Consider the following 14076-nt stretch of genomic DNA (forward strand, 5'->3'; position numbering starts at 1 on the left):
AGTGGTCCAAATCCCATGACCGGTTTTACTGGTATTGTGGACTGCAGGTATCAACCATGCTGCCCAATCTGGACTTCAAGCCACTGTTAGAAATGTGGGGGCATGCGGCTTTTGTTCTGTGGTTGTGCCTTTTAGTATGCTGAGCTAGTTAAACATCTGAAATGTTTCCTGCTTTAGGTTCAAGGTAAAGAGTTAAGAGAAGCAAAGAGTGATGATTAGGTGGGAAATATATACAATAATAAATAAAATAACCAGCTGACTGGAAGAGAAATATATGGGATCCACAACCTCTGTACAACCTAGATACATTGGCATCAAATGTTTCAACAATATTTATTTGCCTTGAAGTTTGGGTTTCCCTCCTCCCCTTTTAATCTTTTTAACGCCATCTTTGTGGCTGCTTCAGGATCCTATATGTTTAATTATAGTAAGCAGAAACAGGATGGGATGTGAATAGCTCAGTTGTGTGCAGGAATTTGGGTGCTGTACAGAGAAGCTTATTGTCATAAATCCCCCCAACATGTACATACACAATACCAAGCTGGAGAACTGAAGGAGAAAGACACGTCAAGCCCCCCTGGTCTACTGTGGAAAGACGTCTTAATTCAGCAAGGGCAAAGGGTGAGGTAGCTGTAAATAGCATGGAGGAGTTATTGAAACTTTAAAGGATTCTGGTAGTGGGAAGGGCAGGCAAATAGCTAAGGGCTGCTGGGAGAAAGCACTGTCCCTCTCTCTGTACATTTCCTTGCTCCTTGAACAAATAACATTAGAGCGACTGTCCAAAAACACCTCTTTAGATGTAAGGCTCACTGAATACAATAAAGTTTCCTACATTACATTTCCCACATGAAAAGCACATCTGTGTAGGAAATAGTATGTAACGCACATGTGGATCATGTGTGACAAATAGTAAAACGTTAAATGGGAGGTGTAATGCAATGTTCAGAGTTTAATATGATTACATCAGGGAATACAGCCATGGCAGGATCCATCAGCCTCAAGCTTGTTGGTTTTTCCATACCTTTCTTTCAGACTTCATTGCAGGCAGCAAATACATCTCCCTCTACCTCCCTCCCCTCTTCTCCCTTGCGGAATGGAGAATGCATCAAAATGCACTGTAAAGTCTAATTTATGGAAATATATTTTTTAATATCAAAAGAAAATGAACTGGAAATGAAGAAAATGGCAAACTAGTCCCCGAAAGTTCTGTCTACATAATCAGGAGGATAAAGCACCACCACTTCAGCTACCTTTTGCAAGGAGTTGAAAGCCATGACGCATAGTTGAGATTGGGAAAGGACCCCCGCCCCACCCACGTCCACTGCAGAAGCACAGAGAAATAGAATGGCAGCAAATCGTCCAACACCCATTGAAGTGACTGTCACGCCCATTCCCATCAGTGTCATCTGTGTGATTCATAACCAGGCTTCATCCCTGGAACCTCAGTCATGGCTGACTGACCAGGTATGGGAAGAGGAGCAGATTCATGCATTGGGGTTGTTTCTCATAAGTTCCACATCTGCTTTCACCATCTCCTTCACCAGCTCCTGCCAGAAGTAAGAGACACACACATAAACCCATGTTAAGCTCTTTCTTAGAGTGAAAGCTGTAACCCCACAATATTAGCTCCTTCTCTCCTAGTAGTTATTATTTCCTAACTGGCACCCCAGCCTCAAACACCTTTTGCCGTATATTCAAACAATCAGTGTATTGCACTCTCCATAGTTGGTCTTATCATTAGGCAGGCACACACGTTGGGCTACCTTTAAAGGACAGTAAATGTTCAATTATTTAAGTTATTTTTGTATTTTTACCACCATGGTAGGCACTATTTGGATCTTTGGCCTCAGATACCAAAATGTCTTGGGCTGGTTCTGCCGCTATGAACGTACACTTGTTTTTTATTTGTTGCATCCTATATTTCCCTTTCTCTTCAGCATTGCATGTCTCTTTGGGGGGATATCACAGTGTCTTGGTATTCAGTCTGCACAATGTTGTGCTTGAGAAAATATAATATTTTCCCCAGATAATGTATTAATTACTATTGTGATTGTTCTGTGGAATGTGCTTGCACAAGTTACACCAGCTTCTACTGAATAACTGTTTGTAACAATTAATACCCCATCTAGGCCTGTATCCTCTTGTGAAAATCAACAAAATGTGTGTTTGCGTGTGTGCTGTTTTTCTAAGGACACAGATATATACATAGAGCACATTAGAACCAAATATAGGCATCTTCACTCAGAATTCCCACTGAATTCAGTGACACTTACTCCCAAGTAAGCATGCAGACATAAGCACTTTAAAGTCTATTTGAAGTCAAGGCCAGTTAAACACATGCTCAACTCTCTCCCTTTTAAATCAATTAAGGGTACAATCCTATGCATGCTTAGACAGAAAAAAGGCCTACAGCCTACAGCAGTGCTGGCTGGGGAATGCTGGGAGTTGCAGGACTTTTTTCTGTCTAAACATGCATACAATTGTACTTTAACTGTTCAAGCTGCTTTGTTACATGGAAGTAAGTTTATTATTTATTTATTTATTACATTTCTATACTGCCCCATAGCTGAGGCTCTCTGGCCAGTTTACAAAAGTTAAAACATTAAAATACAATATACAATGTTTAAAAGACATTTACATAAAGCATATGGACAATATATACAAACAATATATTACTCAAAACAACTTTGAACTAAAAACAATTTTTAAAAAATCCAACAATAAAACAACACAGCTTAAAACAACGCAGCTTAAAAACAGGATACAAGAGTCAGCAAAGGAACAAGAGTTCTAAAAAGGGAAGGCCTGCCTTCCCTAATAGAGTCTTTAATTCCTGCTTAAAAACCTTCAAAGAGGTCAGCAGGCATAATGATTACAATGGGACTTTTTCAAATGCATATGGCAGGATCATGTCATATTCATTTGGAAAATTTCCACTGAAATCAATGGACCTTAATTCTACGTAAACATATTTAGGATGACATAGAAGGGTTCGAACAGAAACATGTTTACTTGAAAGTAAATTCTGTTGCAGCTGGAATCCATTGATTGCTTACCACTGAGGCAGCCTCACTGAAGTGAAAGTCTAGAGAACTACAGTCTCTTACTACTAGAACTTTTCTCACTATACATGAGAACTGGTTTTTAAATTTTAAACATTCAAAACTTTAAATGCTGTAAACATGTCATTTTATTTTTGCTGTAAACGGGTTTAAAATGATTCCCTTTTGTTTCCCAAGCATGTGGAGAACTTACATCAAAGGTGACTCTGGGTTTCCAGTTGAGTTTTTGCTTTGCTTTGGTGCAATCGCCTTGAAGAAATTCCTATCGGAAATAAAAAGACAGAAAAAAACGGCAGGGTCTTTTATTTGTTTCTTTTTGCCACTGTTCATATAGCAACTTGAATTTCACACACAGTGCTAATAATTTGTCTTTTACTGAATGAAAGCACAGCCTCAGCTAAAGAAACCCCCTGTCTGATCCCTTTTCAGGTTGCAGCAGAGGTAGAAAGGCAAGGTGATGGTTACAAAAGTGTTGATAGACATCACCTCACTCCAATTTCATTACAGACTCCTCCATCCACACATAGTTTCTGGAAAGTGCTAGTGATTCCCAGTCCCCCTCTTTTCCAAGTTCTACAGTTCCTACAGTCAAAGTGCTCTGACTTACAAATCACCAGGAGGCAGCATTTAAGTACAGGGCATTTACAGTGCATTTTGCTCTCTCTCTCTCTCTCTGCTTTAATGGAGAACACTTTGTATTAAGTTATCATACACTCCAAGAGCAGAGCAGTTTTGCATGAATGCATCATACCTTGCAGTCCCCTTGCAGTGCCCTTTTGTTAAATTACAGAAGCAAATCCAAAAGCAAATGTGACACTATAATGTTCTCCTTCAGATACAGTTTATGTATTTACTTCAAGATAGTTCTCAAAAAGCTTCACAGTTCAGAGACACAATATAACAAATGAAACAACTAGGGTCTTTTCCCCCAATTGGAACCAGTTGCAAGTTTTTGAATTTCACCTTCTTCATTAAGCATAAAGGCCTGTTTACAAGTGATCCTAAGGAAACGAGGGCACTATAAGGTGTCACTTATAAGTACTGGTAATTCAAGATATAATAAGGAAGATTGCTTCACTTTTTTACAGCATTCTGATGAACTGGGTTCTTTCATTCAATTTGCAGTTACAGAAAATTAAAATATGTTCTTACCATCACGTGTGAAAAATGCTCATGGGAACTAGTTTCCTATCGAGATTGTACACACACATATGCCATGTTATTGTCCACCCACACAAACTGCCTCTGAGGATACATTTTGGTATTGGAAGAAGGGGCTTCTGTTCAATTCAGCAATCACAGATATAGCTTGGTCTTACGCTTTTGAAAGTGATGCCAAGAACGCTTTTACTCATATCACATGTGAATTTTGTTAATGCAAGCCAGAAGTAAAGAAAAGCTGTTGTAAAATGTGTAGGTGCTACCCAGTGCAAACTTGTTATTTATTTACTGATGCAGCAAATGCAAAAGTTCCTGTTACAAGATTGTATCCAATGTTAATCCTCCTTAGAATAGACACACTGAAATGAATGGGACTTGTTAGACTCAAATTGGATACATTCTTAAGACTGCAATCCTAAACATACTTAGGATCTCGTCAGCAGGATGTGATGGGACTTACTTCTGAGCAAATATATATATAGGAAGGTTTGAACTGTGAGTGTTAAAGAAATGGTTAAAGACTTATGAGTGGATTCTTGTTTGATACTACTGTTACTTATATGCCATTCATTACCATCTAGGAGTAAAAATCATTACATGATGACAAATTAGAATGTATGCAACTCAGTGATCTCTTGAGTAAATTATGAAGGGTTGCGTTTGCAGCTTTAGTGGCGAATAGTTTGCATTTCTGCAAATAGTTCATGCTATCAAAAACAGAGTAATTACAATTAACTAAAAAGGGCAACTGAAAAAAAATCTTGAAACAAAAAACACAGCTCAGTTACATTATTAAAATTGTTCAGTGATGTTAGATTTGCACCTATTTGGTTTCCAGATTTCATCTGAACTGGAGACTGAATGCCAGCTCAGGAGCAGACTGAAGCTATGTGCCAGGACTTTATTTTCTTAAGGCCAATAAAATCAGAAAGTCTATGAAAAGTGAAGATGAGGTCCGACAAAGCAAAAAAAAAAAAAAAGGTTATCAACAGTCAACTGACAAAGTCAAATGCAGTCCTGACGCTATTTTGCTTCTCCTGGAGCACAACAAAAATGAATTGGAGTTCAAAACACAGACTGCTTATATTATTTATTTTTTCTACGAATACTTTTTCTTTGTTGCCATTGGGCTCTAAAAATACATATGATCATGGGCAGGGGTGTGTGTGTGTTGACAGGAAAACCAAGAAATGATTTTCCAAAGAATTCACCATGGTATGTACAGCAACATACAGTGCTCAACAAAACCAGCATTCTTGCTTTCAGTAATTTGGCAGTACTTAAAAAAAAATCCTATTTTCAAAACAGAACAGTGAAGTTTTTGTTTTTTAAGTATACGTTTTAGAACAAAATACACTGAATTTTCTGTTAAAAAGAAAAAGAAGGCTTAAGTATCGCAAGTTTAAAATGTGAGTTACAACCTCTTCTCGGCTATGGGAAATCAAGTACTTGGGGAAGCAGTTAAAAGAGAACAGCCAAATTGTTGCTGTTTAACAGTACTATACAAATCTCCCACAGATTTAAATTCACTTGGCTGCGATATGATCTCTTTAGGTCAGGGAAAAGCATGAATTTATCTAGCAAGGCTTTTAAAACACCCTCCTCCTTTTTCGTAATTGCAGGTTTAAGTGTCAAATGCTACACAATCACATTTATTAAACTTGATCTTATGGCAGTTCAGTTTTATAGTCAGTCTTAGAAAAGGCACATACTTTTGCATCAAAGAACTGGTTGTAGAGTGTGGTCTGGAATTTTTAAAAATAAAGAAATGAAAGATGGAGGAAAAAATGCAAACCATTTCTATGTAAATATCCCATTTCCTGAGTTCTGGTTGTGGGTGTCATCATAGCTTTTATTTTAGCTCATTAGGTGAACGATCTGGTTTCACTATGCAATTTATTACTGTCTAATTCAATTTTCTTTACCAAAGCATTTGAAAGTTTCATAGCACAAGCCCAGGAGGTTGCTAGCACAGTTCCAAAAAGGGACAAAGTGTGTTTGTTTGTTTGCTCGAAACTTAAACCTAATCCGGAGGGCAGTGGCTGGAAAGTGCAAAGAAGGAGATATGCTCATTGGAAGGACAGATAATGAAGCTGAAGCTCCAATATTTTGGCCACCTAATGCGAAAAGAAAACTCCCTGGAAAAGACCCTGATGCTGGGAAAGACTGAAGGCAAAAGGAGAAGGGGACGACAGAGGATGAGATGGCTAGATAGCATCACGGATGCAATGAATATGAACTTGAGCACGGTCCGGGAGAGAGCGCAGGACAGGAAGGCCTGGCGTGCTATGGTCCATGGGGTCACGAAGAGTCGGACACGACTGAACGACTGAACAACAACAACAACATAAGCATTATGTTACAGTAGAGGGTGTTACAATGGTGTCACATCAATGTTTCACTCTGCAGCACAAACATACAGGATAATTTCATTTAAGCCATAACCAAACCAAAACTACCTTCTGTCCAAAGAAAGGATTTTTCTTGGTGAGGGATATTATATTTATTCAGAATTGTGTCCCAGCATATATAAAGGCTTTAGGGTGGCTAACCACAGTTTGTAATTAAATGTGTGTCTGTATCCCTTAAAGGGCTCACAAAAGAAGCCAAACAGATAGACATTGTTACAGAAGAGTTGGTAATGCTTACTGAAGAATTATAAATAGGGATTTTTATTTATAATCTTACATAATCACAGCAATTAGCTGTAGATATACCATATAATGGATTGTGCAATTAAAGAGCCTTAGCTCCCAAATTTGCATAAATAGTATAAACAGTAATCTATGTCACAGGGTTGGATGATATTTATATATAAAATCATCCAACCCTGTGATATAGATTACTATTAAATGGGTGGAATCTGCTGTCTTTTACAATTCCTTTTAATAAGTTTGAATATGGGAAATTTGATAACATTTTTCATTTCTGTATTTGCAGGAGCTTTTTAAACCCTTTGGGTGTAACATCTTGAAGGCTGGAGCCCTGACACTTCAATGTGGTGTTAATATGCATTTTCCCTCTCTTGATCACTTTGACTTGGTCTGTCACTGTGGCCTGGCCTATTGCATACCCTATTGCTTTATCCCAGGACTTGACAAAATAATGTTAATGATTCTTAATGACTGTGGATGTTTTTCCTGATGGCCTGTAATCCAGCTTTCAGAAGGTAACACACCCTTTAGAGAAAGGAGGGAGCAGAAACAGTTTTTGTAGTTTCCAGTATACTCTGCTTTTATATTTGTAAATAAAATATTAAAAAGACACCATAAACCTCTCATCAGGTGCTGTCATCCAAAGTGCTGTCATATGAACTAAAATGCCTAGTGCTGCTCCTGAACTTTTACCATTCTGGGAGGGGAGTGCGTACTGATACAATGAATATTTGCAGTGTTTCACTAAATCTATAAAGCAGCCTTCCCCAACCCTGTGCCCTTCAGATGTATTGGACCACAGCTCCCAACATCCCCAGCCAGCATTGCCATATAGCAGTCAATTAAAGGAAGAGTGAAGGTCAATACATTTTAGTCAACAAGGCCAAGATCTAACATGTAATGGTTGTTAAACTTTTTTAGGAATTTGAGAAGGGCATCTATGAATGGTATTCAGTTTTCATGTTTTCCTTCACTATTTTTAGAAAAGCAAAGTTGTGGAACAAGCATAATACCAAGGGTATAGAAGAATGCTAGTGAATTTGGTTCCTCATCTAAATTTGTTTTAATGTAGTATGAGCTGGCTAACCTCTACTCATGGAACAATAGCTTAAAAACTACTTTTTTAAAGGAAAACAGAATTTTCACGAACACCCAAAGGGACTGGAAATGCAGGCAGTTCCTACTGAACTCAGATATAAACTGGTTTCACTTGCACTTAAAGGTTAAACCACTTCCTAATGTGAACAAACAAGTATTTCATTCTTTAAAAACATACATACAGATCAGCTTTTTTAGGTGGCATGGTGAGGTAGAATGAAGATGCATTCTATTAGGAACAATTCTGAAAGGTGCTAAGCTCCTAAGTCCTCCATTGCTTTCATGGTTTCGTTGACACTCAGCACATCTTAGGATAAGATCCCATTAAAAGGTTTCTGCGATACTGCTAAGTTAGTAACAAACCAGGAAATCTAAGCCCATCCTCTTCCATCATTCACCAAAAACCTGCTTGCTAATCTTCAGTCTAATGTCTCCAAAAACCCAAGGTACATGGATCTGAAGTAATAAACATAAGGCTGATAATAACTGTAATGAACAGGGAATTCATGTTTCCCACCATACTGCAGTGTATCAGCACAAACTGAAGCTGAATCCAGACCTCTCCTTTAGTGACAGGGAATGATAAGAGACAAGAAGAAAACAGCAAACCGTCTGGTTTATTCAGGAAGCTGGGAACTGGTGGCATTGTCCATTGGGGGCCTAGAGAATGCTGTCTGTATTAAAATAATACTTCAGCTCAACCTCAGGGAAAGAGAGTAAGTCAGCACAGACTCTGACAAGCACATTGACAATGGAGATAAAGTGGCAAATAGAGCAAAACAGAGAGAGTTGGCAGTGTGTGCTGTACAACTTGGTGCTTAATTACTTTGATGGAAACAAGAACATAAATCATATCTATCTCTTCAGAGAGCATATGCAGACCTTATCTTTGGGCTTATGTCAACCAAATCACATGGTTGGCAATGTAAATATGGGCCAAATTATTTGACTGCTTCACTTGCCAAAAATTGTTCATTACCCAGCTAACCCCCTCATGGTAAGGCTAATCCAAAACCCACTACAGTCAATATTAATTTCAACAGGCTTCAGTTTAGCCCATTAGACCCTTTTCTATACTCTCCCAGCATAGATGAGACAGGTGTAGCTTTAACTTTCCCTCCTGTTTTCTCACTGTAGAAGCTTAAGTTTCAATTCACATAACATTTTGATAGGGTCAAGTCAACATGAGGTGATTTTATTATGTCAGTTCCCTTAGTGGAATATGTTTGAGCTGGTTGGCACATTATGACAGCTGCCATTTACCACATCACAGTGAGTGAACCTCTAACAATTAGTGTTTGCTTGTCAAAAATCATCAGGGCTCCCCCATGTTTATTTATTCAAACATATTCACCACATGAAACTGACATGGTAAAATCAACTTGTGGAGACTCTGTCATATCAAAAAGTAACATGGAAATCGGACTGAAGTGCCCTTAGCACTAGGTGCAGTGGTACTGCCAAACACAAAAATTCTGAATTATCAGATTTACATCCTAATTTTTCTTCAAACAGTAAAACACAACTTCTAAAAGTTTTATGGGGAAATTATAAATATTTTCCACCTCTCACATGGACCTCAAATTTACTCTGTGCCCAATCCTACAGCTCACCTACCAAAATCAACATATGGTTAATACACAATATCACTGTACATTATAATTAATTGACAGCCACTATAGCTGTATCTCATTGCCTGGGTGATGCCACTCTAGAGAGTCCTTACATATGTCTGGAGTGCTGCCTCCTTTGCTCATTCCCATTCTCTGATTTGGTCCACTTATCCCATAAAAGCAGACGTCCCTTACCCTTTTTCAAATTTGAGAGGATAGTGGCAACTCATTAGTATTGGCTTCCAGGTGATCCGGACAAGGAATTGTAATTTAGTATACGACAATTCCATCTGTGGAATGAGGCAGCTACCTTAGGCAGTGCTTATTCCTAGCTCACAGTATGCGAGAGTCCTAAACATCTTCCCAACACACATTCATGTCTACAAAGCACCTGCTCTTGACTTGAACCACCTTGTGGTTTAGATCTCTCTTATGTACAAGAGACTGATGGATGGCTTGTTCTGATTCACAGTAGAGTGGTCCTTTACTCTCACAGTTCTATGATCCTGTGAATATACAAAGCCCTTCTCCTGACACTTAATCACTGATAAAAGTTAGATTCTGCTGCTTTCAATAGATGATAAATGATGTCACTGAACTGTTCTCGCAGTACTCATAAAACTCCGTCTCTTAGAAAACTAAAACACATAAAATAGCCCATGTTTGAAGGACAAAAGTACTTTAAAACATGCAGAGAGTGTCACAAGGCTGTGATTTATATGGATATCTTGTATCAGTGTATTTACAGGGTGAGAGGTATTTTCTCCAGATATTTCTGATGGATAGTCACAAGTCCTGTTGTCCCTATTAAAATCACACAGGGGCAGCATGATGGTGATCTGTAGTCTGTGCCTCTATGACTTTGAGAAGTGAGAAAGGAGGCAATATGTTTTGGGTCTTACTCCCAATTGACAGTCATGCTTCATTAACAACAATAGTTCTTGCTCTTTATTATTTGTCAATAATAGAGAATAAAACAGAGTTTTAGTAGGAAGTATTGTATATTTTTTATTATAATTAAACAGCTAAATATATATCTTCTATAATCACCAACAGTTTCTAATATGCTTTGCATTGCATTTTCTGTCTTGTTATTAAGCAAATGATTAATGAAAGGGTAAAGATAATGAAGGTGGGATAGTTTTGTATTCAGAGGAGGTCTCCAAAACGTATCCCTCAGCATGCTCAGCAGAAGAGGAAATCCAAGCAATGGCCTTTCACATGACATCATAAAAGCCTAATTTATCACCAGCCACCAAACATCTAGAAAATCATAACATCCTTTCAGGAAAGCCATGTGCAAAATAATCAGATCTACTTTGATGACAGCTTTAATACGCAAGTCCAAGTAGGATACTCTAAAGAGTAACCATTTGCAGGTGCTTGTTTACAGCAAAGCATGCCCTCACAAAACTTCTCTTACACTCCTCCTGTCACATTCTCTGTCCCAAAGGTGCATTTCCTGCTTTTCATTCCATAGCCATGACTTTGCAAATCAATATTATCAAAGTGAGATTTGGGTCCCAATATTCAGAATCAGCTCTGCTAATTGATATATAAAACTAAGACTGGCCAATTTATCTTAAGTGGACAATCACCCCAGCATAGAAGTAATTCTTTAGCAGCATGGAGTGCAAAGCTGCACAGGTCTTGAAACCAGATAACCAAGGACAAAATGGAATAACCTTGTTTCCTCTACCATTGAATTCTAAGATCAAACAGCAGGGATTTGATCCAGGATCTGCCTTCCACAAGAGGAAGGAATCTGCTTGTGGAAGGACTTTCTGCCTCATTCTGGGGGGTCCCCCAACCCCCACACAGCTCAACCCATTGAGCAGGGTCTCCTGACTCTTTGTGTTGCATTTTCACAGGGCTGGGGTGTCTGCCTTGGGAAGGAGGGAGCAGGAAAGTCCAGTTCCATCAGTGCAGTTGATCCAGGAGAAATATGGATCCAATCCCAGATCTATAGCTATTCCATCCCAAACATACACTGTATTTGTTGAATGACAAGAGGGGGGTTTCCTATGACCTCTTTTTTTTTTTTTTTACATAAAGCTGATGCAGCGAAACTTGCAGTTACCTTTTTTTAGTGGAGTGACAAATCTTGTGAATGATCCCAGACATTTCTGATATATGCTGAGATAACAATTTATCACATCTTGGAATAGTTTTGAAATAAAGGTTTTGCCATAGATGTGGTAAAATTGCAATCTTGACATTCATGGGGCATTTGTATTGGTGACTGTTCCAGGAAAAATGTCACTCTCATGGTAGCTTCATCGCCACATCAAAATTTGTCGTACGGGTTGGTACTGAGTCTGGAGACCTATCCAGGCATTCAAGGTAATCAACACATCAGGAGAGGGAATGCTCTAGCTCCACACACCCCTTGCATGTTTCCATTGCCCTCTACTTATGCAGGGTGGCAGTCTGAAGAGGTGTGCCTCCTGTATCTGTGGAGGCTCTCCATGCAATTCAGGATGACATTTCCTAATTTATATGTATAGATGAATATTTAGAAATCATTAATATAATTTAAATAGAAATACAGTACATCTCACTGTAGTGTAAAAGACTGTAACAAGGTGGCCTGTATGCCTTGCTCAGTCTGCTGTCCAGGAGCTGTTGATGGGCAACTTCAAGGCCCAGCTCTTCCTTCTGATCGTTCTATGTCTTTAAACTGGACTTGGACCGGACAGCCTTTCAAACAGAGAATCCCTTCAGAATAGACAGTCTTCTACCAGCCTTTCAAACAGAGGACTGTTCTCCGTATAAGTGGACACATGCCCCGCACTACATGCCTTGCCTCTAGGATTGCTTATTTTCTTTGCCATTAGACCTAGCCTTAACTGTTTTTTCACCACAACCTAGTTTGCTTGGCCTGTCCCTACACTAAGACTATCTGAACCTGTGATTGTAGGAACATACCTACCCTGCCCACCCCACCACTGGAAATGTATGCAGTGGAGAGATGGCATAGATTATGTTGCCAGATTATCCTTACTTAACATTTGATGCAGGATAAGTTTATACTTTGTGATTTTTAAAAAAATACATTTTTAATGTAAACAGCTTTGAGCTTAGGAAATCAGTGATATACAAGTATCGTTAAGAGTGCACTAAAACCATCAATATGAGCTTGATCCAGGCAGTATATGCCAACCTAAATAAAAGATTACAAAGATGCTCGATCTTTGCAGTGCCCAACTTGCTCTGCAGTGAGTCCAGCCAATTCATGGATTTTCTGGAATGTTTGCACATTTGGGGGGGAGGTTCCGCAATCTGCACAAATTATGGCTGAATTGGACAGATTTGCACAAATTTGGCAGTGATTTGCAGAAATTGCTCAGTCGTTTGTGCAAATTTTGGAACCTTCTAACCCCCACCCCCACCCCGCGAAAAAGTTCTCAGAGTTCAGGGAACAGCCCACAGCTTGGCTCGCAGATGCAAAGTGAGTCGTACACACCATGGAACTCTGCTGAGCCAAAAAAGAACTGGATTTCCTAGTGACAGACATCCCTACTTTTGCTGTCTAAAGAATAGTTTCTTCATCTCTCTCTCTCTCTCTCTCTCTCTCTCTCTCTCTCTCTCTCTCTCAGTGGTGGTCCTTTATTTGTCCTTCCTTCCCTCAACCCCACTTAAGCTATTCAGATAAAGGTCACCTGCCTTGTTCCAGTGGGGCTTATTGCCATAGGACTCAGTACAGAATAACACTTGGGTGCCCTTCAGACATAACAATGTTTGTCTGTGGGTTCAGCAACGTTTTTGTGGGTTCAACTTGTGGTGCTGCTGTAGCATTTAAAATGGACAGGACAATTGCAGGGATCCTTACCATCCAATTGCCACTCCTGATTCTGGCTGGCTGATGATTGTGCTGTATTTGTATGATTGTAAGTTTGTGATTGGTTCAGCAGTGTTGTGGGATGAACCCATCGAAAAGCAGCTCTTAACACCTAAATGATACTTATATCTGGATTCAAAAATGGTGGACAAATTCATGATGTAATATCAGTTAGAATTACCCAAGATTAGTAAGGCACGTGGAATCATGTTCAGGGTGTTTCTAAGCCACAGACTGCCAGAAGCTGAGAAACAATGACAAGGAACTGATTACTACCATTACTGTCTTATGCTCTTTTATTCTTCCTGTGTTGCAGCCTTTATTGGATACTAGTGGAGATAGGATGCAGGTCTATACAGACCATAGGTCTCATTCACAAAGGCTTCTGATATTCTCTCCTGCTCTTTTCAATACAACATTCTCCCACCTGCTCTTTTTATCAAGCCAAAGGTGATCTTTTTCTCAGCTCTGCACAAACATCCCTGATCCTAATTTATCACTTCATCTATGGGGTTTTGCATGTTGATTTTCCCAACTTCCTATGGCTATAGTAATACCATACTCTCACTCTATGAGACTTGTGGGAATCTGTCCACTTTCCATTTTCTTTCTACTTTCTACCTGGCAGCCTTACTTGGTACATCCAA

At 39.1% G+C, this 14076-nt stretch overlaps 1 protein-coding gene across 5 annotated transcripts in view; it reads right to left on the minus strand.

Moving 5' to 3' along the window:
- Window positions 1–316: 316 nt before the first annotated feature.
- The window catches only part of GMDS (GDP-mannose 4,6-dehydratase), a 453335-nt gene continuing 439575 nt past the window's right edge, over window positions 317–14076 (minus strand). For 2 of the 5 annotated variants that reach the window (XM_084850475.1, XM_084850477.1), the window contains exons 10-11: window positions 3256–3324; window positions 325–1547 (exon numbers count right to left, since the gene is read on the minus strand). In XM_084850475.1, coding sequence (XP_084706601.1) covers window positions 1485–1547; window positions 3256–3324 — 132 coding nt within the window. In that variant the 3' untranslated portion in view covers window positions 325–1484. Of the gene's footprint in view, window positions 1548–3254; window positions 3325–14076 lie in introns of those variants that run through there. The other 3 variants (XR_014790260.1, XR_014790259.1, XM_084850473.1) reach the window with 2 other exon arrangements.

Source organism: Heloderma suspectum, chromosome 4 (genome assembly GCF_057233095.1).
Source record: "Heloderma suspectum isolate Gila_16-S chromosome 4, 16-S_ref, whole genome shotgun sequence".
Taxonomy (NCBI): domain Eukaryota; kingdom Metazoa; phylum Chordata; class Lepidosauria; order Squamata; family Helodermatidae; genus Heloderma; species Heloderma suspectum.